The sequence below is a fragment of the Lemur catta genome, chromosome 13 (genome assembly GCF_020740605.2).
Source record: "Lemur catta isolate mLemCat1 chromosome 13, mLemCat1.pri, whole genome shotgun sequence".
Taxonomy (NCBI): Eukaryota; Metazoa; Chordata; class Mammalia; order Primates; family Lemuridae; genus Lemur; species Lemur catta.
The window spans coordinates 61,245,885-61,272,341 of record NC_059140.1 but is presented as its reverse complement, the minus strand read 5'-3'; the positions used below and the strand labels follow the sequence as shown (position 1 = coordinate 61,272,341).

The 26,457-nt window shown below is 46.8% G+C and overlaps 1 protein-coding gene across 2 annotated transcripts; it reads right to left on the bottom strand.

Moving 5' to 3' along the window:
* Positions 1–2,804: 2,804 nt before the first annotated feature.
* On the bottom strand, positions 2,805–25,156 carry SERP2 (stress associated endoplasmic reticulum protein family member 2). 2 transcript variants are annotated; one of them, XR_006738945.1, is made up of 5 exons: positions 25,064–25,132; positions 24,704–24,814; positions 18,815–18,887; positions 9,024–9,257; positions 2,805–3,201 (listed from the first exon to the last, which is right to left on the bottom strand). XR_006738945.1 is itself a non-coding variant. In XM_045567232.1 (4 exons), exons 2-4 carry the CDS (start codon positions 24,785–24,787, stop codon positions 9,275–9,277), a joined length of 294 nt encoding a protein of 97 aa, XP_045423188.1. In that variant the 5' UTR covers positions 24,788–24,814; positions 25,064–25,156; the 3' UTR covers positions 9,184–9,274. The 2 variants fall into 2 exon arrangements, 1 of the variants encoding a protein (XP_045423188.1); XM_045567232.1 differs by lacking the exon at positions 2,805–3,201 and having other exon boundaries at positions 9,184–9,411; positions 25,064–25,156.
* Between the last annotated feature and the right edge of the window lie 1,301 nt (positions 25,157–26,457).

The following is a 26,457-nucleotide window of genomic DNA, read 5'->3' as shown; positions in this document are numbered from 1 at the left end:
AGATGACATTTTGCCTCCAAAGCTCTAGGGGCCAAGTGTGGAAGAATTGCTATTATATTAGGATGTTCGTGTGTCTGGATAGGATGAGAATTATCTTATAATGAAGTGCAGGCCCCATGTCTGAGGGCGTTTCCTGTGAGTTCAGGCACTTCTGAACCACGGAGCACAGGCACTGGGGCACTGGCCCTCCCAGGAAGCGTGGTTATGTCCTGGAGGGCAGGGACCTCGAGAAACACCTCGCCTTCCCACCAGCACAATTCTCCCCTCTGACAGAGCCTCGATGGTCAAGTGATGAGCATTCTGTGCCCCGCTCTGTGGCCCGCCTTGGGGTGACAAAGACACACAAGACCTGGAGCAAAACAAGACAGTAGAGTATCATCACTCCTGAGCCCTGTTGAGTGCCCCCCCCCCCGCAAGATGCTTCAGGATGGCAAAGAAGGGAGAAGCTCCCGGATCAGGATGAATGCAGGGATAGGTGTGGGCATTGCCTCTGGGTCTCTGCTTCAGTTTAATTAAACTAAGTCTGGTGGCAAATTGGTTCCCAAATGCTCACTGGTGGAGAAGCAGCATCAGAATCACGTGAACATCTTTTAAAAAATACATATGCAAAATGCACATGCATGCACGTCTTCCCTGGAGAGTTGATCTGCAGCAGGCTTGGGTGGGTTCCTACTTTGGAGAACTCCCCACTGCCATCTAAGTGATTGTGACTCCCAGCCAGCGAATGCTGACAAATGTAACCTGATGTTGATCTCAGAGTTTCGGTGCATTCAAGGTGGTGCTAGATCCACAGGCTGTCCTGGGCCCCCAGCTTTCTCTGCAGAACCTGCCAATATGCCTTAAATCCCAAAAGAAGTCGCTTATCAAGTGCCATTGGAGCTCCTGATTGGCTGTGACTGCGATGGGGACTTCAGGTTCTCACCAGGATGCAAAGTGGGTTCCAACTTTCTTGCCTTGTGAGCCCTGCTCACCCATCCCCTACTAAGGGCTTGGTTTTCTTCTGAAAAGCAGTGTTGAAACCTTTGCATGGGTTATGAAATCAGTATTAAAAACAATCAGGTAGACTATAAAAAAAATCAGAGTGTGTCACGTGTGGTGAGGATAACACTCGTGTCGTTCTGTAATGCTTGCTTTGGTGGACACGTTGTGCGTTGGGTTGTGTGTATTTCTCACTGTGTGTCACGGAGAAAATGCTGTAGTCTCTGCTGTGCAGCATACGCCAGCGATGACCCTAACTTACTTAGTTCTCATCTCTGCTTGCAGAGGACTGATGGAAGAAGTTACCTGGGAGGGCAGCCTGCCGTTTGTGAGTACTGGAGGGAGCCTACCTGGAAACTCATAGAAAACCAATTTGTGGATGATCGCACAGCCTGCGGAGAGGAAATCATCCCCTGGCAGCTGATGGAATGCAGCCGACTCAGCCACCTCATCGGCCACCCAGGAATAAGCCCGGGCTATCGGAGCCGACTCTGGCCAGGTTTCAGTTTCACTTTCCTTGAAATGCGGATAATCACCCTTTTGACTATTGCTGTTATGGGAAAGGCAAAATTAGGGAACAAAACATTCTGTCCAATAAAGGATGAACCACAAAGCTCAATCCCAGTAATGGCCTATACGGTGCTTTGGTAGATGTGCTTTTATTAGCATTAGGGGAGACAGAGAAGGCCTGCACTCTAATCAAGTCTAGGCAAGCTGGGGGCCAGGGTGTGCGTGGGAGCACAGGCCGGGTGTCCTGAAGGGGCCTTTCTTCTGTCTCCTGGCAGGCAGCAGGGCTCCTGGGCCCTGGGCAGGAGCCCTGGGGGCTGATTTTTCCCTGTGCATTGCTCTCATCGGTGACCTAGAAGATGATAGAGCCAACAGGATGAGGGGACCTGCTCGCAGAGCACCTATCGTGCGCCACCCTCGAGTGGCCCTGGAATGTCTTCTGCCACCTTGGGAGGGGCTGGGGGCTGCTAGCTTTGGAGCAGCGGGGAGGAAGCGGGAGGAGGGGAGAGGGGTGCTTTTGGAGGGGAACTCCCAAAGGGTGGGAGAAAAGTAAGCCTTAAAGAACATCACCAAAGGGCCTGGGGTGAAAGACTCCAGTGCACAAAAAGCCCCCTAATTCAAATGGTGTCACTTACAATCAAACCCCTAAAGTGGTCCAGAGAGGTCTGGCCACTTCTCTACTTCCCTTTTTAAAGCTCTCACAAAGTTAAGGAATGAAAAAAAAATTACCAATGCAAAGATAGAATTAAAAAAAAAAAGCCATGCTTAAAGCTGCAGAGTGACCACCTCTAACCCTGCCTGCGATGCTGTGGCTGTCCCTATAACTTCCTTTGGCGACAGCACACTGTCAGAGACTGTGGGGAAGGGTGGCCAAGGAGAGGAGGGCCTCACCCCCACCCTGATAGCCAACCCCCACCCCCCGGGGCTGCAGGGCTCCTGCTCTGCCCAGAGTCCTGGGGTGGCCAAGGTTGGGCCTGGGACATCTGCTCTGTGTAAGCCCCAAGGCAGACCACAGATGAGATAAGGACTAATCAGACCTTCACACACATTGTGTGTGCTCTTTCTGGACTGAAAGAGAAAACAAAAACAAAACAAGACAAATATATATGTAAAAGAAGAGTCAAATGTGTGGAATACCCAAGGTCACTTAGAGCGCCCAGAGGCCAGGGACCGGCCAGGTGAATTTATCTGTGGTTCCCGGCCTCAGATTCCCACCCTTCTCCAGTTGCCTAACCAAGCTCCCCCACCTGCCTCAGCCTTGCTTGAGCTATTCTGCTGTTTTCTTCTCTTCACCTTTCTCACTATCACCCACAAGCGTATAAGGTTGAACGAAGACATTTATTTGTAAAACCAATTCCCAGTGGAGGAGAGACCGTATCCGTAGAAAGTAAACCAGCGATCATTCAGAGGGCGACATGCATACATTAGTGAACCAAGGGGAAACCAAAAAGACAGACGACCCACATGGCTACCAATCCGGCCAACAGAAAAGCAAAATGTCCTTTCCTCTTGAGGACACGGATGCACCAAGGTGTCCTGTGAGAAGGCAATTTGGTCTGACATCCAAGATGACGTGATCAGGGAACAACAGAATGAGGCTTTTTTCTATTCCTTGCCGCCTTTTTGCTTCTTGCAGGTACTGGCTGAATCAAAGCCCTGGCCTTCCCCAGCCTTCTCACATGCCCATCCTTATGCTCTGAATGATCTGAAAGATAGCTGCAAGAGGAAAACAAAACAGTCAGGGCAGAAACCAGTCAGCACACAGCTGGAAGCCCAGCCCACAGCTTCTGCGACCCCTGGGCCCTGATGCGCTAGCTCACAGCTGATTAGATACTTCCTAACAAGGAGTTAAGTTAACAAGAGGTCAGTGAACTTCTTTAAAGAGGCAGCCTTGCTCTGTCTGCTGATGGATGCCTCAGGGATTTATAGATAACTCCTGCTAATTCCACCAGCAGTTAGGGCCAGAAATCCCTCTGGCACTGAGAGATTTGGCCCCTTCCCTAGCAAATGTTCTGCGGCTGCCGGAGAGAGGGAGATGGGCTTTCGTGCAGAAACTGCACTCATTAAACAGGTCAGCGAGTCTGCCTTTTCAAAATGGCTGTGACCTGTAAAACGGCCAGCCCTGTGCGGGGAAGGCAGGCCAGGTGCTTGGAGCAGGCCCGCCAGGATGCACGTGGATCCTGCAGCCGCCTGCAACTCTCTGGAATGTGCTGTCTCTCCTGGACGCAGCGCTGATTTATTCAGGGCTCAGTCTTTACTACCTGGCCTCGTCAAGGGCTGGGGAGCCTGTAAGCCCACAGAGACCTCCTGGGACCCCTGCTCGTGCTGATGACGGCTGGTTAATAGCTCCCAGCCTGGTCACCATGGGTTTCAAATGTGGCCCAGGAGAGGAAGGCTCTGACTTCTTTTACATCTTCCCCAACGAGCAATGTTGGTCACTATTGACAAAGACAATGATAATAAGATCAACTACCATGTACTGAATGATTTCGTTTTTGAAGGGAGGCATGGTATCATCTCATTTAATCACATGCATAGATAAATGCTGAGCTCTCAGGGGTCTTACCCTTTCTCTCCTCCATAAAGTCACCCTGGACTATATCCAGGAGCCACAGTGGCTATCCAGAACCCTCAGGAAATAAGTCATTCAACATCTCATCACCTAACATTAGTGACAACACCCTATGTGCCAGGCACTGTGCTTCAGGGATACAAAGAGAAATATCACACAGGGCCTTGGGGAATCTTCCTTGGAAAGCTGGATTTTAAGGGTGGACAAAGCACTAATGCACTTTGGGCTTTTATTCCCCCCATTAAAAAAACAAACAACACTGTACACATTATCACTACCTTCCTAAACTGGAGATACCAAACATGATTGAATGTTACCTTTTCATGAGTGTTCAGTGTCGCCATAATGAACAACAGTAACTGCTAAGACTCGCTGCGACATTGCTACGGAGGATGCACACATCTGACCTGACACCAGACCGCTCTGGTCAGCTGTACTTCTGGGCTCTCATTTCTGCTTCTTATTGTTTTTTAATCTCTTTCTTCTTATCTCTGGCTGCATCTCTAGTGTTACTATACCTGTCTGCAGTGGGCCCTCTATTATTTTATTGCTGTAGACTGAGCTGAAAACAGATTGTTAGAATTATGAGTCAAATCCGAGTAAATCTGTTCTGTGCATGTCTGAGGGACTCATCTGTAGATTCCGTGAAGGACTTAGTTCAACAACTTCTGCTATTTAATCCTGGCTGTGCTCAGAGGTTTTCTTGGCTCATTTGGGGTTCTTGGGTGGGTCATGACAAGGGCAGTTGCTAGATGGAATAGAAAGTACCCTAGCAAAATTTATAAGCTCGTAGATATATCTGACATTTCTGTCCTCCCCTACCAAGACCGACAAGGAGTAAAAATGTAAACATTCTGTATTCTGGCTCAATAATAAGGCCAGGAGGCAGCTGCATATTCAACATTAGGAAAAAGATATTTACGGCTACCATGCCGCAGACTTTGTTCTTGGGACGAGGGAGCCATCCCCAATCTTAACAAACAAGCCCACTTCAGAGCAGAATTTTAGGGTCAGATGGAACTGGGTTGAATCCCAGCTCATCACTGAATAGCTGGGAATAATTTAACCTCTTTGAGGCTGTTTCCTGTTCTGTAAAATGAAGATTGTGGTCCTTGCAGGGCTGTCACAGGAATTAAGCCATATGACATACAGGGAGGGTCCTCAGATGTTGAGAATTCAACACCCGGGAGCCACTGCTGGCATCACTATTACTACAACAGTGGCTACTGCTTGTCCCCGCTGAGCATGAAGACCAGCACTTGTACTATCTACCACCCTACAAAGTGGGAACCTTGGAAATTACTACACAGTTCTGAGCCCCGCTCTATTTGTAAAACTATAGATACTAAGTACCTAAGGGATCGCAAGGAATAAATATGATAATAAATAGATGCTCGAAAATATTACTTCTCACTTACTCTGGCCCTGAGACCAGAATGATCAGTGGGATATAGGTCGACAAACAGGAAACAGTCTGTGTCTCCGTCCGTCGTACCTTGTGTTAAGTTAATCCGTGACTTCAACAGTTTTAGGTAATGATAAAAAAAACCCCACTCAATTCTTTTTAAGGAACTGCTGCAAATGTCTCTAAAGAATCTAACAAAATTTGCATGTCTCAGAGTAGCAACACTTACATGAAAACAACTTACCTAGTTCTCTGAGTCCGCTTTAAAAACAAATTAAAGATCATTCTGGATCCTAAGTGAACCCATGAATTAACATGTAAGAATCTGATGGTCCCTAACATGTATGTTTACAGGTGACTCCTTAACACCACACCCTCTTGGAGAAATTACTTTGAATAAAATCTATGTTAAATTCACCATTTGCCTCATCTACGATAATGGTGAGAGGACTGTGTTTGTTATTTCCTTTTCAGTTGTGTCAATGCCTTTAAGAAGCCTTCCACGCTGTACAGCGGTTCTGAGCTGTAATTCTGTGAGCCTGCCCATACTGACCCGCAGCGTAACCCCGGCCTTGCAAGTGCTGACTTTCCGAGAGGGCGAGCAGGAAGAGAGCCAACAGTGAGTTCAAAGAGGGAAAGGAAGCGGGGAGGCTAGACCCTGACAAGTTAATAACTTAACAGTGGGTGAACAAAGCTGAGAAAACAGCCGGGCGGGCTGCAGGAGAGGGCCGCGGGCAGGGCAGGCAGACAGCAGGCAGAGATGCCAGGAAGGGGCGGGCGGCAGGCAGGTCGCAGAAGTTCAGAAAAGTCCAAGCCAGAGCAGGAACTGCCCAACCGACAGGCCTCGGCACCCTCTCACCTGTGTTTAGGATCCTGCCCTCGGTGGGGAACCTGCGGCCTCAAGGCTACATGTGGCCCCTCCAGATCCCCCAGCGTGGCCCTAGACAGAATCCAAACTTACAAATCCCTTTATTCAAAGGATTTGTTCTGTGAAGTCTGGATTCAGCCAAAAAACCACTCAACCGTCCAGAAGGCCACGTGTGGCCCCGAGGCCGCAGGTTCCCCACCCCTGCCGGATCACATTTCTCTTTTTCTCAATGTCCCCTTTCAGTGAAGTCCTCAGGCTTCAACAGGCTCGCATGGCCATTGCCATGTCACACAAACCAGGGCGATCCGCCTGGCCCCGCGTCGCCTGCCCTGTCTTCCTGCTCACCAGCAGGTCTAAAGAGCTGTCTACACTCACTCTCTCCACTTTCTTACCTGCCAGTCCTGCCTCGATCCGCCTCATTCTGGCTTCTGCCGTCTTCCTCTGCTGAGACATCCTTTGCTGAAGTCACCAATGACCTCTGTGTGTCTCAGTGCAACAGGTGTGTTCTTCCGCCTCCTGCTCCTGCTGCATCCTCCCCCTCCCACCTGCTGAGCACTCCCTCTGGGGAACTCTTGCTTGTGGCCTCTGTGGCACGAGGTCTCCTAGTTTCTAGATTTCCTCCTTCTCTCTGGCTCTTTCCTCTAAGCTTGTTTGATGGGGTCCTCGTCCTTCACCTGACCATTGAACATGAGCGTTGAAGCTCCTCAGTGAGCCTCACTGGCTTTCTTCTCTTCATTCCATTCTGTCTCTGCAGGCCACTCATCCCTGCCCACAGATTCAGTTGCCACTTAGCTGCTGCTGCTGACGACAGACGCATTTCCGGCCCTGACTTCTCTGCGCTCTAGCGTACCCTCCCCACCTAACTGCCGTCTACACTTCGGTGGCTCAAAGGCACCTCAGACTCAACAGGACCTACTCATGATCTCTTTCCACTGCCAAAACTGGATCATTATCCTCCACTTTGCATGTAAACCCAAAACACCAGAGTCCCACCCTGACACCTCCACTCAGTGAACAAGACCTGTGGATTTGCCCTAAGAATCTTGGGATTATGCACCCTTCTTTCCAGGCCCCCAGAACCACCCTTGTTCAAGTTACTATCATCCTTCCTCAGGCCCCTGCGAGGACCTCTACTCTTGCTTTCCTTCAATCCTTTCTCCATACCGTGGCTAGAATTATCCTTTAAATAAAAGCAAATATGGCGTCACCCCTGTGTTTAAAGCACATCAGAAGCTTCCTACTGCCCAGTCCTATGAGGTCTCCGTAACCTGCCTATTCCAGCTCCTGTGCACTGGTCAGATTCACCTTGCATCGCTCTTCCCCTTGCTTGGGGTGCTCCCTCACGTCTTCAAAAGCTCCCTGTTGTGACTACAGGACTTTTACACATGCCATTCTTTCTGTCTGAAATAATTCCTCCTCTGCCCCACCATGTTCCCTAGCTTCCTTCATAACCCAAAAGTTATTTCTTCAGAGAAGCCTTCTTTGACCACCTGGAACAGAGGTTCTCAAACTTGAGAGTGCATCACTGTCTCCTGGGGATGTGCTAAAACACAGATGCTGGATACCCCTGCCCTCCTGAGTTTCTTCAGTAGGGACTGACAATTGTGATTCCAACCAGTTCACAGGTGACGTTAATGTTGCTTGTCTAGGAACCACACTTTGAGAACCATTTCCCTAGAGCACTATACGCTTCACAGCCCTATGTGCCTCTCCTTCAAACACTTTCAAGGCTGAAATTGACATGGTTTAGTGTGATTACTTGATTAACTCATCCTTCTTTCCCAATGGACTGTAAGCTCTAGGAGAACAGGGACCATGTATGGCACAAAATATTAAATAGATCCTCTGTAAATATTTATTGAATGACTGAAAGGTGAATGATTTCAAAGAGCACAGAGGAAAATACATTTTAAAAACCTCAACCGACTACTTTGTGAAACGAAAGGGTCTGCATCAAATGGCTACTTTTAGATCCAAATGTCCCAAGAGCTTAGTCCTCGAAGGAGGAGCAAAGTCAAGACAGACCGTGAATTCCTAAAGGCCTGAAACTGGGTTATCCCAACTGACTCCCACTGGGGACTGGCCCACCCCAGCTAAGAAGGAATGCCAGAAGGACACAGGGGTGCCACGACAAGTGGGTCCAGTAGGAAACTGTCAGAAAGCTGGAACCCTGGCAGACAATAGGAAGCTTCATGAAGCCACTTTATTGAAAATAAATAGTTGATGATAAGAGAGATCAGGGGAGTTGCAAGAAGATAGATTAAGACAGGCCAGAGGAATGAATATGTTTTAGGAGGATAAGATAACCCTAGAAATCATAAAACTTTGATTATTTTTCATTAAAAAAAATGAAAAAGTATGGGCCCCCTGAGCGGCAAGTTGAAACGTTAGGAGACAAGACATTGCAAGGTGGATCAGTAAGTGAATAGAATCAGCACAAAGGAAGTCAAAGGTAAGATACCATTTTCTGATAGTTTCTCCAGCGATGGAGAAGGAAAAAGAGAGATGCCAGAGACAGGCGAGGGCAAGAAGGTGCTGTTAACAACCAGATGTTATTAGCAAAGAATGCAAGGCCTTCTATCCACATTAAAATAGCAGAAGCACTCTTCTGAGTTACAGCCTGTACACAGTCCCAAGTGCTCCACCAGGGCCCAGGGCAGAGGGTGGCATATAGCAAGGGAGGCCAAGGTCACCTTGAGGGAGCCGATGGCTGATGAGACGTCTTCTCCAGACTGTCCATCTCAGATCCTGAGGAAGGAGCTCCAGAGCAGGTGCACGGCCTCAGCCTCTCCTCCAGGGCCGTCCAATTCCTCAGACATCCCACGTGCCAGTCTCAGCATGTGTTGGGGGGAGTGACCCCTCTGGGTGTCACAGTTTCGAGAAAGTTCTGGCAGTCTCCAGGAAAGGCCAGTGTTTATGTGGTTGACCTGCAAGCATGGCAAATTCATGTCTGTTCTGGAGCGAGTGTCCAGAAAAGAGTAAGGTGAGTGGGGCACCAGTGGCCCAGTTGAGAGGCAGCTTGTGGTTGGGTCAAGACCCGGGATGGCTGTGCATCTGGAACGTCTGGAAAACTCACCTTTTCTGGCAGAAAAATGGGATGTTTTAACAGAAGCTCTTTTCCATACACGGTCATATGCTAAGGGCCTAAAGTTGGTGGAAAACTTTTGCTCCATAGTACTTTTAGGGAAATAGTAAGAGAGAAGGAATTCAGGGTGCTAGAAAGCAGGTGGGTTTTGGAGTCTCAAAGGACTGGGTTTGGGTACTAGCTCTCTTACTTTTTAGCTATGGGCCATTGGCAGATTTCCTCTAAGGGCCCCAGTTTTGTGATCTGGAGAAATGAATGTAATAGCATCTTTGTAGGGATTATGTGACTAGAAGAGGAAATGTATGTATAAGGCCTGGCATTACAATAAATTGTTCCTCAAGAAATGGTAGCCAAAATAGTTATGTGCTCAGATCTTGTTCAGTCTCCACGGGTGAGTTTATAAATAGGTCTTTCTAGAGGTAGAGAAGAGGTTCCAGTTGTCCTTGCAGAGGTGACACCAGTGACCTGCTGGCTTACAAACCCTGTCCTCTGCCTGTCCAGGTGGCAGCTGGTCTTGGTGCATGCAGGGCCCTCAGTATCTCAGAGCTTTGCTCCCCCACTACCAGTTTACTCGCCATTACAAAGCAAAGCCACCAAATGGGGCAACATTTTATCTGTCTTTCCTCGTAAGCATTCAGAACTTTGGTCCAAACCTTCCCAGGGAGGTCGAGAGGTGAGGCAGCCGTGTGAGCAAGGCCACAGACATAATTACAGCAACAGCACACATTCATCAAACCATTACTAGGACTCCACGAAACACATGCATCGTCACAGCTAATCCTGAGGACTGACAGTCATGAGGCTCCCAGGAGTGAGGTGCCAGCACCGTCCATCCTCTTTAAGAATGGGAGAGCTGATGCTTAGAGTCGGTGTAGTATTATAATAACCTGAATGGGGCGGCACAGCCAGTAGGTGGTTTCAAACCCAGGGAATCTGGCCCTGAAGTTAGAACTCTTAGCAACCGCGTTAACTTCCCCTGTGACATGCGGACATGCTAATTTGGTGGCTTTCAACCAACACGTCCCCAAATACAGACCTTCCTCAAATCTTGTGTTCCTGGAAGATTGCAGAGAGCAGCTAGTAGTTCACAGAGGACAGTTTCTTAGGTGTTACAAAAGGCTCCATTCTGGCTCCTTAACCTTTGGGCTCAAAGACAGTTCACCACAAGACTGGTGGCCACACAGGGCCACACAGGGAGTGGGGGGGGGCACAGAGCACCAAGAGGTGTGGCTCTTTGGCCTCTTGTGTGTCCCTGGCACATGCATGACTTAGTACCTTCCCTCTTCCACACCATCCTTAACAAAACAGCCAGTTTTAGAGGATATGGGAGTGTGGCCCTTCCAGAAATGGAGAGGCCTTCAGTGCATCCACACAGGGAGAGAGTTGGACCATCTGAAACATGAGGCTGGGGGCAGCAGGAGTTCAGGTCCTGCCAAGAACATCTCAGAGAATCACTTCTTCACATCTGTTCCGAAAAGGTTGTCCTGAAAAAGTACCTGTCTGTGACATGATCTCTCTTTCCCCCATCCCTCATCCTCCTGTGGGCAGAGTCCCTGGAGAATACAGGAGAAAAGTACAGTCTGTTAACTGACAGACAAAAGGAATGTCCCTGCCCAGAAACCGTGGAGCGACTCACAAGGGCTGGTGCCAGATAAACCTGGCGGGCCCTTTGCTGAAAGGCATTAACTCTGTAATAGCAGAGGGCAGCTCCGGCCCAGGCACAATTTCCTATGTGATGGGCAAAGACTGCCCAGACAAGAAAGTTGGATTATCTAGCAACACAGGGAGGTATGCCCTAAACACACACAAACACACACACACACATACAGACATGCACACATACGCATATACAAACACACACATACACAAACACACACACACATACCCCACTTCAACCAGAACAGCTGCTCTTTCATTTGTCTCCCTCTGATTTGAACAAAGAGTTCTGCAGCTTTAAAAAAGAAAAAAGGCTGAAACACCACTAGTCTAGATTTTTTTGTTCTTAAAACACACAATATTTTTCTGATTATAAAAGTAATATATATGTATTGACAAATTCAGAAAATATAGAAAATTATGAAGAAAATAACAGTCACTAGTTAATCCTATTACTCTAGAGGTTTCCCTTTGATGGAAATTCTTTTCAGTTTCAGAAATATCCAGGCTTCAGTAACCACTGAAATTCTCATATAATCTCTAATTAGGAAATGAACATCAGAGCTGGCCAGAGAGAGAGAGAAATGAAATGGAAATTAGGAATGCATGAGGGAGAGACAGTCTGAGGGAGGGAACTGGGGCCTGGCTGGTATTTAAGTTTCTTTCTAAGAATCAAGGGATGATGGGAATTAAATGGTGACTCCACAGATCTCTGTTGAAACTGTGACTGAAGGATGAAGGATACAATCATGTTGCAAAGAGCACTGTTTCAGATTGCTGCTTCCTGTCAACGTACAGTATCATAACCAGGGCTCAGAAGAAGTAAATAATACTATGATACCACAAGAAACATACATATGCTGATTCTTAACAACAAAATTCTCTGAGCTAGCATATTAAGGAAAAGACCTCATTTTATCAAGTCTAGAAGGCATCTGGTCAAAGAGGAAAATAGAAAACCCTGGACAGTTGTCCTGTGAACACCGTGGCACTAACATTATAAAAAGTTTAGTCCAGGGATAGCAAAGATGAGGACATGGCCATGCCGACCATACCATGCTCAGGACAGACATCACTAATCAACTGCGGCCCACTTTTCCACTAGGCCTTGGTGTAGCCTGAGAATCCTTCTCAATACGGCTCTTTAAAGAGCTGAGGACAAAAGGGAGAGGCAAAACCCAGGGGTGAGCACGAGCAGCAGAGACTGGTCCATTAATGGTCTGGGGAAGCACACCACGCCTGCAAGTGTCTCGTGAAGATAGCAGTTGGCATATCTATGTGACAGCATCTTTGTGGGGAAACAGTCTCAGGCAGACATTCCGGATCACGGTTGACCCTGAGTCTCGAGATAAAAAACAAGCACTCTTCAGAAGCTATCCAACAGTTCTTCAAAAAAGCAGGTTTCAAAACCCGGGACTGGCAGAGCCAGGATGAGCTGTTTATCTGGAGAGAGGCCTCCCTGCCTGCAGAAATGGAAGACAAGGCTTTCATAAAAAGGGCAGAGAGGAAGAGCAAAGTCTCTTAAGGGGGCACCTCAGTCCCTTGGACTTCAGTGTGGATCTGGGTCCTAGGAGATCAGGTGGAGACAAATCCAGCTGGTCAGAGAGGCTCAAGCAAAACAAAATCCCGGCTATGGCTTGAACAAGAAGTTTCTACTGCACTCCCTCTATTTCACTTGATCAACCTTGAAAAAAGAAAAAAAAAAGAAAAAAGAAAAAAAGAAAAGAAGTTTCTGGCCTATTTGGGGTAATAATCTGAGGGGAGGTATTTGATTGAGAAATAGGTTTTTGATTTCTCACATAATCTTTATAATATTAATAACAGACAAGATGGTTACCAAATTAAACAAAATGAAACAAAACAAGATGTGGCCCTGAGATGTTCTAATTGGATAATATCATGTCTCAAAAGAATACACTGTTCTCAAAGCTTTTGCATCGTACAAAGAAAACATCTATAGCAACACAGCGGTAAATTAGGGTTGCTTTAAGGAAATAAAACTGACATTTTTTTTTTTTCTGATATTCGTTCGACCTAAAGTACAAACTGCTCTTCATTGATTTTGGTCTGCATGCTGGTGTTCCTCCTTCCTGCGTGGGGGAGACTTGAATGCTTTATCGTATGGCAGAACGGTCTCGGGCATCCCCAAGTGTTATCACTTAAATTGCTCACACCCAGCCGCGGAGTACAGAGGCAGGGGCCGCGGCTTTCCGACAGATAAGACCAACGTGAGAGGCTGAGTCTGCCAATTAAATGCCAGCCTGGGAGTATGAAAGGCGCGTGGAGTCGAAGCACCCCACAGCACGGCCGGAAAGTCCCATGCTGCCACTGTCTCCCACGAGGGCTGCAAGGACAGAGGTGGTGGTGGCCGTGGCTGCAGGTTTTGCGCTTGCTACGGGGCCAGCACCTAGATCCCCAGACCCGCTCAGTATCAGGACAACCTTGGAGGTTGCCTTATTATCCCTGTTTTCTTGATAAGGAAATCAATACAGAGAGAGTAAGTAACTTACTTGTCCAAGGTCGTTCAGCTGACAAAGTAAATCCAGGCCCTGAACCCACACCTGGGCAGATTCCAACACTATCCTCCTCTCTGGGGCCTTTTATCCCCTTACTGCCAACTGGTCAGTTTTTAAAGAAGTCCCTTGCCTAACAGACCTTTTGCAAACATGGAAAGTGGAAATTGACTTACCCTAAAGAGGGTGTATTTATATAATCGCCTACACTCCCTCTCCCAGGTGGAATGTATTAGAGGTACCACCAAGCATGAGCAGGGCTGGGCTGTGCTGGGATCTGGGAGGCCTGGAGCAGTCCCAGGAGGTCCATGGCTCCCATCTGGTTTCTCAGTGTCGGGAGAGGCATTCCCTGGGTGTGTGTTTGTGCCAGGGGTCTCGGGGTGCCTAGACTGTCCCCTCACTGCTCTCCTGGTCCTTCTTCCTTCCTTTTCATTATCTCGCTCTTATCAGCACCGTAGGCATGAAAGGCACGTGCAGAGAATGAGGAAGGCCACAGGAAAGAAGCTGAGAAGCATGCATGGCTCGAGCGACCGCAGTGATACGTGACTCCCCAGAGTCAAGGGGTCCAGTAGACTCTTAACAGGCTTGTTAACCTGTTTTTCCACATAAAATGAAGTGTAGGGAGACCAATAAGTGGGCATACACTTAAATGGCAAGTTTTACCAGCCCAAATTACTTCCCAGAATATAGCTAGAGAAACAGATAAAATGCGCCTTCCTTACTACCTGCCTGCCTGAGTATTTATACACCCTGGGTACACCGGCGCTATTTCTAAAGCCAGCACCTCACCCAACCAATCGTCAATGAGAAAAGTGGGTTAACAGAGTAAGGTAATGAAAGCGAGTGAGACTTTCAAGAGATTCAGACCAACGAGCAGCATCTTCATTAATATTAGAAGATTTCACCTTTTTCTTTAGTGTCTATATAAAAATATAGAAAATAAGAGTAAACAACCCCATGAACTCAGAGAAGATCAGATGACCTCCAAGGTCTCACTGAGACTTGGTAAATGCAGCTTGGGCCTGTCACAGGGGTATATCTTGCTGGAAGGAGAGAGAACTAATAGAGAGGGACAGGAAGGAGGTGGGAAATCCCACAAGAGCCTCCAGTGTACGTGCAGGTATAACAGGCTGCAGGCGTGCACGATGCAGACGGTCAGGCAGATGCGAGACATGGGGGACCTTCCCTATTTTGGATTACAGTCTGGAACAGAGGCCGGACAGACCCGTGAGGAGGGCTTCAACTATCCTAGCGCCTACAAGAAGGCTTGTTGCCTAAAGCAGGGCACCTGGTAAATCGGCTGCACTTGAGAAAATCATGTTCTTTTAGATGTGGAGAACCGGTAGCTGCTCACGGCCTCTAACCCTAACGAGGGAGAGACTCCAAACGGATGGTGGGCTCTTCGAGATGAAACGAATCGTGACTAATCCCGGCGAGGTGGCAACAGGGACAGATCTAAAGGAGCTATTGTGTTTTCCATGACATGTTCTGTTTAGAAAAGGATGTGTACAAAGATAGAAGGAAGGGCACAGTACCAAGGACAAACTGAGAAGAGTGACACATTTCTGTGAGAACAGTGCCTGACTTGAGCTGAGGCTTGCAAAAAAAAAAAAAAAAAAAGTGCTAAAGTTGGCAAAAAAAAAAAAAAGAGTGGTGATGCATTATTTTTGTTATGATTGAAAAAGGGAGGAGGCCCACTGCTCAGGGTCACGGTAGCATATTAACAGAAGATAGAGAAAGTGAGATGATTCGACTCCCGTTTGATGTCTAACCTCTCCATAAAACAGAATAGTCTTCTAACTGGAAAGACTCAAAGCAGCATCATTAAAAGAGCCCTGGACACTAAGGGACGGGGGCTGTGATACAGCAATAAGTGGTGCGTCCTCTCAGCCCCTTTTGTCCAAGTCTCCCGGCCCTGCAGGCTCATATCCTTGGGCTGGGACAAGCCTGCAGAGAGGACGGCAGAGCCAATGTGCTTGATCCCTGAGAAACTACTGCAGACTGGAGAGTTCCGAAAGACTGTTGTCAGCAAATGTCCCAATTTATGCAAGAAGGAAAGATATACTTTCTGCTATACAGACCAATAAGTCCGGCAAAATTTAGTTTTAGAACCATATAATAGTTCTTTAAGCCCTTCAGAAAAGAAAAGATGAATTTTAAGAACTAGCATGGATTTGAGAAAAAGACGCAGGACCAAATGACTCTGTTGGCTTTTTACCTTATAGGCAGGGGCAGACTGGGGAAGGCCACAGTTACTGTGTGTCTTGAAGCCAAAAAAGAAACAAATATTGGCTCTGTATCTATTCAGACCCTTGACAATACAGGCACATGATCTCTGGGCTTGGAGATCCCTGTAGCTGTGGACATTCTGAACCCCTTATAGTCTTGAGCCCGGCATGCTATCTGCAGCCACCATGCCTTTGCCACAGTGTTCCCTCATGTGGCGTTACCTTCCTTACACCCTCTGTCTGGCTGTTTGTGCTTTAAACAGCACCTCCTCTTGGAAACTTTCCCTTCCACCGAATATGATTTAGAAGGCCCTTATCTATGCTGGCCAAGCACTCTGAGCTCTCTGCTGTCACTATGGAAATGCCCTTTCCTTGGGCTACAACTGACAGCTTCCTCATCTGCCTCCCCCGGTGCCTGCCAGCTCCCCAAGGGGACTGGATTTCTGGATTTCCAAAACCCAGCACTTTGCCGGCACAGAGGGGATCCTAGAGACATGATGAGTGTTTGAATGAGTTTCGCCTAGAGGTTCAAAGTCAACCTGAAAGAGGTTGTCTCTAATTGTGTTCTGTGGGCTTCTCTAAGTCTAGACTTTTATCAATGGCTTGGTGGAATAATATACTTTCAGAGAGTACAAAGCTGAGAAAGAAGATAATTAGATCAAAAGCTCAAGGTTCAAGATTCAACAATGTATAGACTGGTCATAAAGCCTGAAAACATAGATAACTTTTTTGGTATAAGTTTTTTTTTTCTTGATTTTCCTGTGGCATGCTAATGGCACAGTTTTATTTGTTTTGCTTTATTTTGTTTAGGGTGAAAATCAGAGACATACCATCTGAGGCAACGCATCGCCGATGAGTATGTAGGTACTGATGGAAATGTTGCATTAATGTAACATATCCATTGCAACTTTGTACAATGCTTTCAACTATGCATTGCCAATGAAGGACAGTACACTGACTATATCATGTGATGTTGCTGACCATATTGTATATTATAACATAACATCAGCAAGCTACTTATTTTATATGTTTATGTTTCCAAGCTTTATGAACACTATGAACACTCTGTAGTTAAAAAACTCACAACCAACAATAACATTTTAATAGAAATAATCATGAAGCTCTTATATAAGGTCAATTAGCAATCTACAGTATGGGGAATATCTGGCTTTATCCATCCATCCATCCATCTGTCCTTCCATCCATTCATCCATCCATCCATACTGAGCATTCACTATGTGCTAAATACTATATTAGGATCTACAAATTTAGTGGAAAATAAACACTGCCTCCCCTGAGCTTACATCCTGGTGGAGGGAAAGTAAATAATTGCAAATGTATATGAGGCCCATGAGTAAAATAAAACAATATGCGATGGAGACCTGGAGACTTTGGGATAAGGAGGTAAGCAGATGCATCTCTGAGGTTGCAGGAAATATAGTGAGGAAGAGCTGGGTAGGGCCTGGCTGGCCACCAGCTCTACGTGAGTCAAGGATGTGTGTGACTGTTTAAAGTAACTGCAAGCCCGGGTCATATGAGCAAAAGCAGAGTGGTGGGTGAAATCAAGGGCAGTGACAATCCTACTGCCTCTGTGGTGGTCACACCACTTCCAGACCAGCTGCTACAGTGGCAAGTGCTACACTTTGAGGGAGTCATTGAGCATATCCAGAAGAGGGGTCTAGAAACCACATCTTATGAGGCAACAGTGGAAGAACTAGGAAAGTTTAGTTTACAGAAGAAACCACCAGGCAGTCATCTTTAAAATATCTGAAGAGCCAAGATACTCAGAAGATAATGAGTCCATTCTGTGTTATACTAGGAGTCCAGACCTGAACTAATGAGAAGACAGCATAGTGTACTTCAAAATAAGAGAGACATTTCTAATAGCATTAGAGCTATACAGAAATGGAATAGGGTTTTTGAAGAAGTGAGCACCCCATCCTCAGAAGTATTCAAACAGAGATTAGGCAAACATCTGTTAAAAATAGTGATGAGGGAATTCCTACATTGGGCAAAAGATTTCTTTCAAGAACACATCTTTGGGAATGAGGTAGAGCTTTATTTCTTTGAGTGGAAGATTTTCTCATCTTGGAATGCCAAATCATCTTTAAAATATTTGAGCCACGAGCAACAATAACGCCAAGCACTTCTGATCCCCTCTTCCTTCTAAGAGCTTCTGTTTCCTTGGAAGTGTGATCTCTTGAAGATCAAAGGAACTGATCTATCTTTAGTCATGGGCTTCTCTTGTCACTGGGACAGAGGATGTCTTCCGGGGAGGCCTAAGCCTGAGCAGGAAGATGTGGACTTCTTGCCTTCCCTGCGCTGAGCAACAGTGAGATCATGGAGGACAGGAACCCTGTAGTTGTGCCCTGTAGTTCCGAGAAGTGGCCTCCACTCACTAGTATTTCTGAGACCCAACACATGGGGACCAGGCACCATGCCAAGGCACCCAACAACAGCATTTAACTAGAAACAACTGCATGATGCTTTTGCTCATCTCCCTCATGACTGTGTGTACGTGTGTGTTTGCATGTGTTTAAGTAAAGCTCTCTGAACTTGTGTATCAGGTGACTTGAGGCTCAGGTCAAAGGTTCAGTTCAACCCAGGAGTTCACAGAACTTTCTCTGGGAAGGCATAAGGCCACTCCCTTGCTCTGGAATGTGGACTTATCTCAGGCAGACAGGTGCTCCACTTTCTGTTCTAATGCCCTTTTTAGGCACTGTCTTCACTCACAGGCTTAACTGACCTCTATAGTGTAGAAGCCAATTTAATTGCTCAGTATAATCATTTTATGATTATGATTTGATAGTGTGTGAACTCTGTCCTACTCATATTTGGAATAGAAACTAAATCAAAACCCAGTCAAATTAAGGCTTACTTAAGGCAGTGATAAACTTAAATTTCAGACCAATGTGTTTTTCATCTATTTACTTTGTGAACAAAACGTGTTTTTGGAACTACAGGGGAGAACATGGGATATAAGTTCAGTGAAACACCCATACCTGAGCCACAGACAACAAAAACAAACAGTGCCAACAGCCATGGTCCTACAGGATATTTCTCTTCTTGTGGCCTCTAAAAGGGAATGGGAAAAGTAAGATTAGGTTCATCAATTCATAAACATTTATTGAGTACTACAGGCATCGTGCGTGGTATTGGGGAGTCAAGAACGAGACAGACTTGTTCTCAACCCTCAGTGGGCAGACAGAGACGAATAAAGTCAATTATAAAGGATTGAAATAGGTTTGCAAAATCTATCAATAACCTTATAACTTTATTAATGCCCTTGTAACTGAATGAACTTGGTGGTCTTAAATATTCGGGGGACAGACAGAGTATAAAGACATAAACCAATATAGTGATTTTGGAGCCAAAATGGTATTAATGATTGCTTCCATCTGTTGAATGCATGCTCTATGTCAGGCACTAGACCAGGCAGTCTACAACCATTATCTCTAGCATGCACGACTCTGTGCAAGGCAAGTATTATTATTTCTATTTTGAAGTTGAGAAACTAAGGCTCAAAGTTTGTTAACTTGAGCAAGAGCTGGGATTCAAATTTAAGTCTGCCTTTTTACAGAGCCTGGGTAGTTTTCCATGAATAGATTCCTGTTTAATTCCTGCATCTGTGAATCCAAGCAGGATCAGAGGAGCACAGATATTTTCTCAAAATCTTCTATATACTAAAAAAATTAGGAAGTGAGTCAAATGGAAATCCTTGGAACAACAGAAGCACCACAGCACCCGTGAATGGGTATGAGTAAAGCAAAATTTGCAAAACAGCTCTGATGAAGCTTGCACTTGGGAGAAGTCTCTGCATTCTCTGGGAAGCAGAAGGGGACTGGTGAACCTGCACAAATGTAGCCCTGCATACCTCCTGCTCTTCTCAAACCAAAAGCACAGACATAGTGAGAATGTCCCACCACAACACCACTAGGTCTATTTGCAGGTAGGGCTTGGACTTTTTAAAACCAAACCAATCAATGCAACCATAAATATTTTCTGAAAGACGTATCAAAAAAGCAGTCAATTTCTCAAATAAAAAGGGAGAACAAAGAGAGTGAAAAAAAGCAAAGGACTCACTATTTTCTCATGAGCCTGAGCAAAAAATAGTGTGTATTCAATACAATTTAAAGAGCTCTCACATACACACAAAAAGAAAACCATGTTGGTAGAGTAGCCATACTGACAAATGTTTATTTGTGGTTGAAATCATAAAACCTGATTTCAGATTTCAATTAAATGTTGTTGACATTTTAAAATTACTTTTGACATTATAAAATATGGGCTAAAAAGTATGTTCATATCCATATGCATATGACAGCTATGCATTCAGACTGAAGGTATATAATATTAGTGTTTCAAAAAAATGAGTGGTGGCTCACGCCTATAATCCCAGCACTTTGGGAAGCCAAGGTGGGAGGGTCACTTGAGGCCACAAGTTCGGGACCAGCCTGGGCAACATAGTAAGTCCCTGTCTCTACAAAAAGTAAAAAAAAATTAGCTGGGTTTGGTGGCATGTACCTGTAGTCCCAGCTACTCAGGAGGATCCCTTGAGCCCAGGGGTTTGAGGCTACAGTGCACTGCACGTCTCACTGCACTCCAGCCTGGGTGACAGAGTAAGACTCTGTCTCTAAAAATAAAATAAATAAAAAGCCAGAAAATAGTGGTGCTGTCATCAAGGATATAATTTTCCGAAATGTTGAGCAAGTTGTAATAAAATTTCTAATGATAAAATATCATAGTCTTCCTTGGATTTTCATTGCAGTTGCTTTCCTGTAAAATTTATCATATATTAAAACTGCAAAACCTATGATGTGTTGTATTTGTATATAAAATCAAGTTAAGTTCTAGGTTCATGTAAATAAAAATTGGGTTTTCACCTAAAAAGAAACCCTTATTTCATTATAGATAAGTCAACAAAATTCTTTAGTTCTCAGCTTACCTGTTACATTCTCAGAGAGCTTTCCCTTTTTGACCTCACTTGGGTTCACTTGTCACTTGTATGGCCATGTACTTTTTCTTGATAGCATTTGTCACAGTTTGTAGGTCTATATTTATTCCTGTGATAATGCGTTTGATATCTGTCTCTCCATGAGACTGCAGACCCCACAAGGGCAGGGACTATGTCTCGGTCATGTAATCAATGTATAGAAATGCCTGGCACAAAACTTAAATATAGGAGATAATAAATGTTCATCGAACAACAAATAAGCATACATGTTCCATTAAATATGATTTTTAAGGTCAGGTAGAGTAAACACAGGGTCTAGGAAGGATATTGTCTTTTTTTTTTTTTTTTTTTTGAGACAGAGTCTCACTTTGTTGCCTGGGCTAGAGTGAGTGCGGTGGCGTCAGCCTAGCTCACAGCAACCTCAGACTCCTGCGCTTAAGCGATCCTACTGCCTCAGCCTCCCGAGTAGCTGGGACTACAGGCATGCACCACCATGCCCGGCTAATTTTTTCCATATATATTTTTAGTTGTCCAGATAATTTATTTCTATTTTTAGCAGAGATGGGGTCTTGCTCTTGCTCAGGCCAGTCTCGAACTCCTGACCTCGAGCGATCCACCCGCCTCGGCCTCCCAGAGTGCTAGGATTATAGGCGTGAGCCACTGCGCCCGGCCAGGATATTGTCTTTTTATTAATACTTCCTAATTGGTGTAGGTTTATGAAGATTTCTCTTACTAGAGAAGAATGGGTTAAAGTGTCAATGGCAGGTAGACTTTGACTAAGGATTAAAACCATTCACTTCTCTGTCCTTGACAAGCATTTATCTACCACCACTTAAATGCCGGCAGGTCACACTGCAAGGGAATCAGTGGCTGCTCTTGGCCAGACAAGGACAAACTCAGCCTTAAATAATTGCATAAAATAACTGTGCGAGGCCAAGTTCAGATCAAGTAAATAACAGAGATATTAAATAAAGTTACCTGAGCAAAGTGTGACATTTACCCTTCCCACCTGCTTCCACCACCTCCTTCCTAACAATTTGTCATTCTTGCCCAGAAACCAATTCTGTTGTCGTGGTCCCATGAATGCCATATAAAAAATTCATTTTAGCTCAGTTTTCAGCAAAGCCAACAAGTGTATTCAGAAGCCTATAAATGCATTATTGGCCTAGCACAGATACCAAATGGAGTCCCTTATTTTTCATTTGCAGAAAAACAGATTATCAGCACACAGAGCTTGGAGTATATAACACAAAAAGCTTTTGAATGACATTCTCCAGTGAATCGACATTATTTGGGAACTTTGGCTGATCATAATACCAATATGTCCTTTTTTGACAGCTTTGGGTTACTATTTTTTGGAAAGAGTGTCCAGCACAATCCCAATTCACATAAACCTGACTCTATTGCTGAGAAAGGTAAGTAAAGCAGTAGCAATTCTGCAAACAACATAGTTTACTTCAAACATGAGTTTGCCACTTTCTGAGGGTCCAAAATGTCAGGGAATTGCTTTCCCTGTGATAAGATACTAGCAGGGTAACTCAGAACTCTGCAACTTAAGTTTCCCCTTCATTCTGGAGAAGTTACTACTGTATAATCACAAAATGATTATTCCATTTCTCTGTTTCTTGGATTAACATGCTATCTGGGAAAATAATATTGATTTACCCCTAAGCTGTTAGCTAATAATGAAATACTAAAGCATCTGCATACAATTAAAGGACCATTAGTCTGAATTTTCAGCTGGAATCTATACATATGTTTCCATTTACTGAATTTCATCCTGAATAAGTGATCTTTTGCAAGTTACTTGTATCAAAGTATAATCATGTTTGACTTATAAATGGGAAAATTAGATTTAGAATTTATAGAGTTTCTTTTTGAAAGAGAATTTCATTTTTCTTTTTGGATGCTGATTCATTTACAATAAAGTTAACCCAAAACCCCTCCAACCAATTCAAAGCAAACATTTATTGTGGCTTAATTTGGAAAGCTTTCATTACAAATTCACTTGGGCCATTTAAAAACTCCCATAGGCGCCAGGCACTTTCGGAGGGCCCACCTCATAGTGTATCAAAACCTATTAAAGTGCACTCACACTGCACATTAAATATAATTTAAACATAGCTCTGAAAGTTGAGTTGACTCAAATGGCAGGTGACTAGTTACATTTTCTAAATATTTAAACAGTGTTTTCCAATTTTTTCCATTTTCTTTTCTTATTTTGGGGCCAATACTTTTTGGTTTTGGTCCCAAATATTTTCTAGTGGTCTTGCAAAGCTAGAGGTGGCAGACACTGAGTCTACAGAGCCTGATGGATAAAACAGCCCTGAAAATTAGCTCTTGTTTTCCTGTTCCTGTTGCAATTAGATAAGTTGTCAACTGACATCTGACAACTGAACTCTGGTTCTTTAGTTCATTAAAAGGAGCCACACAACTAGATATTTTCACTATGTCAGCTAGTAGGTCTGATACCTTGAGAAAGAAGAATTGATTTCCTAGGGATATAAAATCCTGTGTGCCTTAACATCCCTTATAAATTGTTTTGCAATGTCAATTTGGGCAGCAATTTTCTTTCTGGGTAAAAATAAACAGGGAAAACATAGTTCTACATGAAAAAAATGGTTCCAATTTGATGGCACATTGGCATTTTGCTGCCCTATGACAACTAAGTGATCTAATTGCTAAATGAGAGAATTACTTAAGCCTGGAGCTGTGTATGTAGCTCTGAGTAGAGTTGAGTTTGATCTTAAGGTTTCCCTGCCATAATACTGCTTGGTTTTGCAAGAATTCCAGTGTGATCATTACAGATCCAGCTTTTTGCTCAGTTAATCAAACCAGCATAATTTCTTTGGCTAAAAGGAATTGCTTGATCAAATCTGCAAGCTTTTTCAGCCAAACCCCAAGCTTCAGCTGGATTTCCACTTAACCGTATGGGATAATAGATCCCAGGCGCCTTTGCTCACAGACTTGGAGGCTGACTCTGCCCAACAAACCATCCAGCTCATGGCTTTGATTGTCCAAAGTCTCAGGCCTCGCATTTTCTGTTGAAGGGAATCTGCTTTGCTAAAAGAAACCCCTGAGCATAGGCACAGGTTTTACTTAATCAACAGTTCTGGGGCACAGATCTTTTGGCAATAAACTGGTCTCTGAAATTATACCGTCAGAATGAGCCTGAGCTCACAGGGTGGGGGGAAGAGTAATGTTGCACTTCGATTTAGCCCGGGGGCAGCGGAAGGCCTCTCTAGAAAAGAAGGGGGAAAAGAGGGGAATGGGGTCCGATTCCCACTCCCCACTTTGAGCCCTTTCAACTTCTCCAGGGAGATCATCACAAAGGGGCTGGAAAGAAAACCTTATTGTTGTGCGTCTGTTGGGGAGGGAGGACAGGGGTGTAGTCTGGGAGGGGGAGATGACAAGTGGTCTCCATTTACCCATTCATTCATTCTTTCTTTCAACAAACGTTCTAGCACCTATTAGGTTCCAGGCCCTGTGCCATGCAGTTGGCTTAATTGGCCCCTAAGGATGTGGCTTTCCGTCTTTCCCAGGGACCAAGAAGGCCGATTCCCTCCTGTGGTGGGGGGTGGGGGGCTCCTGCGCGCCTCCACGGTAGCGCCACATTCGCTCCCAGAGGGGCCACGACCCACCAGCGCCCTCTCCGCCCCCGAGGGCGCCCAGAAGCCCGCGCCGCCCCGGGCCGGGCTCTCGGCCCGGACTCCGCAGGCCCCGGGGGCGGGCCGGGCTCCTGGAGCGCAGCAGGGCGGGGAGGGGAAGGGAGGGGAGGCAGCGGAGGGAGGGGAGGCAGCGGAGGGAGGGGAGGGGAGGGAGGAAAGGCAGGGGAGGGAGGGGAGGGGAGGCTGTCCCCGCAACGCGGCCCGCTCGCCCGGCCCCGCCCCCGCCCGGCGCTGCCCGCCCGGCCCGGCCGGCGCCGCCCCCGCCTTACCAGGGTTTTGGCTACGTTCCCCCTCTGGGTGATGTTTTTGCTGTGCTTCTCATTAGCCATCCGGATCCGCTGTTTGGCCACCATGGCTTGAGCGCTCCGCAGTGCTCCCACCTGTAAGGATGCCCCCGCGTTGGCCCCCGCGACAGGGCCGCGCGCGTCCCGCCGAGGGCCCGCGGCCCGCCCCGGGCGCTGCAGGTGGCACGACGCGGCCGCGAACCCCGCGCACCCCGCGCACCCCGCTCCGCGAGCCCCCGCGAGCCGGCTCCAGAGAGAGGCCGGCGCCCGGACGGAAGTAATCTCTCATCTCAGGAAACCCTCTCCGACTTCCTCGCCATCCTTCCGGTCCCCCCAGCTACCTACCCGGCGCGGCCACCGAGGCAGGCGCGGCCGCGCGTCCTCCCGCACCGACCGGCCGGAGCGCGGCGCGCCGAGCCGCTGGGGCGGCCCCGCGAGTCTCGGGCGGGCGGGCGGCAGAACGCGGCCGGGCCGAGGGTTCGGGCGGCGGCGGCGTTTGTGATGCGTGGCGGGCGGGGGGCGCGGCCGCTCCTGCCTCGTGGGCGCGGGGCCCAGCCAGGCCCAGCCGAGGCTCCGGGCCTCCCCGCACCGCCGCCCCCCGGACGAGGGCCGGTCCTCAAGAGACAAGTAGAGTCAGACCAGACCCTGTAAAGGCGCCGCCCTCTAGAGAAGGGGTCTGGGGAAGGCCACACGATAGGTCACCCTGCTGCGACACCTTTCTTGAGGCCTGCACAATGGGCTGCTTTGTAAGATGCCAGAGGAGACTCAAAGCCTGATCCCCTGTGGGATGGGGTTGGAACAGGCCTTCTTGCCTTGGTAGTTGTGGGGGTTACACTGGAAGATTGGCCAGCGACACATCTGAGCGGAACATGCAGGAAGGATGACGAGGTCCTGGGCCTGCAGCCCAGATCGGATTTGGTGGTCACTGCCCAAAGCTGAAGCTTTGACCAGCCTTGACCCCCACCCGCCCAGGGCAGCTGGGACCTCCCTCCAGCCACCCTGCCCCTAAGGGTCTGAGTGTGGACCCCCGGGCTGAAGTGGGCATTTTCCTGTAGCGTTTAGGTGCCTTCCGGACGCTGGTATGCCGGCTCTTCAGATTGCCTAGTGGCGGGGACAGGAAGGGGTTCAGTTCCTCACTTTTCCACGTGTTGAACACGCTGGCGTTAGCTGCTAGAAGCTCAGAAGAGTGGAGCAGAAGGAAAGAGGGAACTCGACCTGGGGGATTTGCGGCAGTGGGAAGTGGCCATCCAGGGTGTCTGTGGAGGCAAGTGCTAGCACCCCTGGTGTGGGGAAGAAACATTGGCCTTTGTCCAGCTCTGGCTGATGCACCTCCAGCCCTTCTCCTGTAGCCATGGGAGGCTGGGTTTCCATAGGGGTTCGTGTGGGTAAAATCCCCCATGTCCATGGCAAGTTAGAGACACTTCTAGAAGCCGGTCCCTCCTGACTCCACACACCCTTTTTATTCATTCAAACTTCAATACAAGCTGTTCTGGGGGCTGCTTGGTGTAACGCAGACAGAATTACCTAAGATCATTAGTGTTATCAGGTCATTCCTTTTTCTACTGTACCGCTCAGTTCAGTTTGAATCAAGCTTCCATTGGTCTCTTAACCATTAGCACCAACATCACCACCATGATCTCAGGACTACAGATCAGGTCTGCCCATCTCTAGTTTCATGTTTTTAATAACTGCTGGCTTTTCAGCACTGGGGACATTCCTACCTCAGTGACATCTGCTGA

Bases quoted from the DNA above. Each gene is read 5' to 3' on its own strand.
- SERP2 (XM_045567232.1), bottom strand. From the start codon at position 24,787: ATGGTGGCCAAACAGCGGATCCGGATGGCTAATGAGAAGCACAGCAAA. The intron at 18,888-24,703 runs GTAAGGCGGGGG...ATTCCCTTTTAG, and splicing joins GGAACGTAGCCAAAACCCTG to AGGCCACAAGAAGAGAAATA. The intron at 9,412-18,814 runs GTATGGGTGTTT...TTTTTCTGCCAG, and splicing joins TTTTGTTGTCTGTGGCTCAG to AAAAGGTGAGTTTTCCAGAC.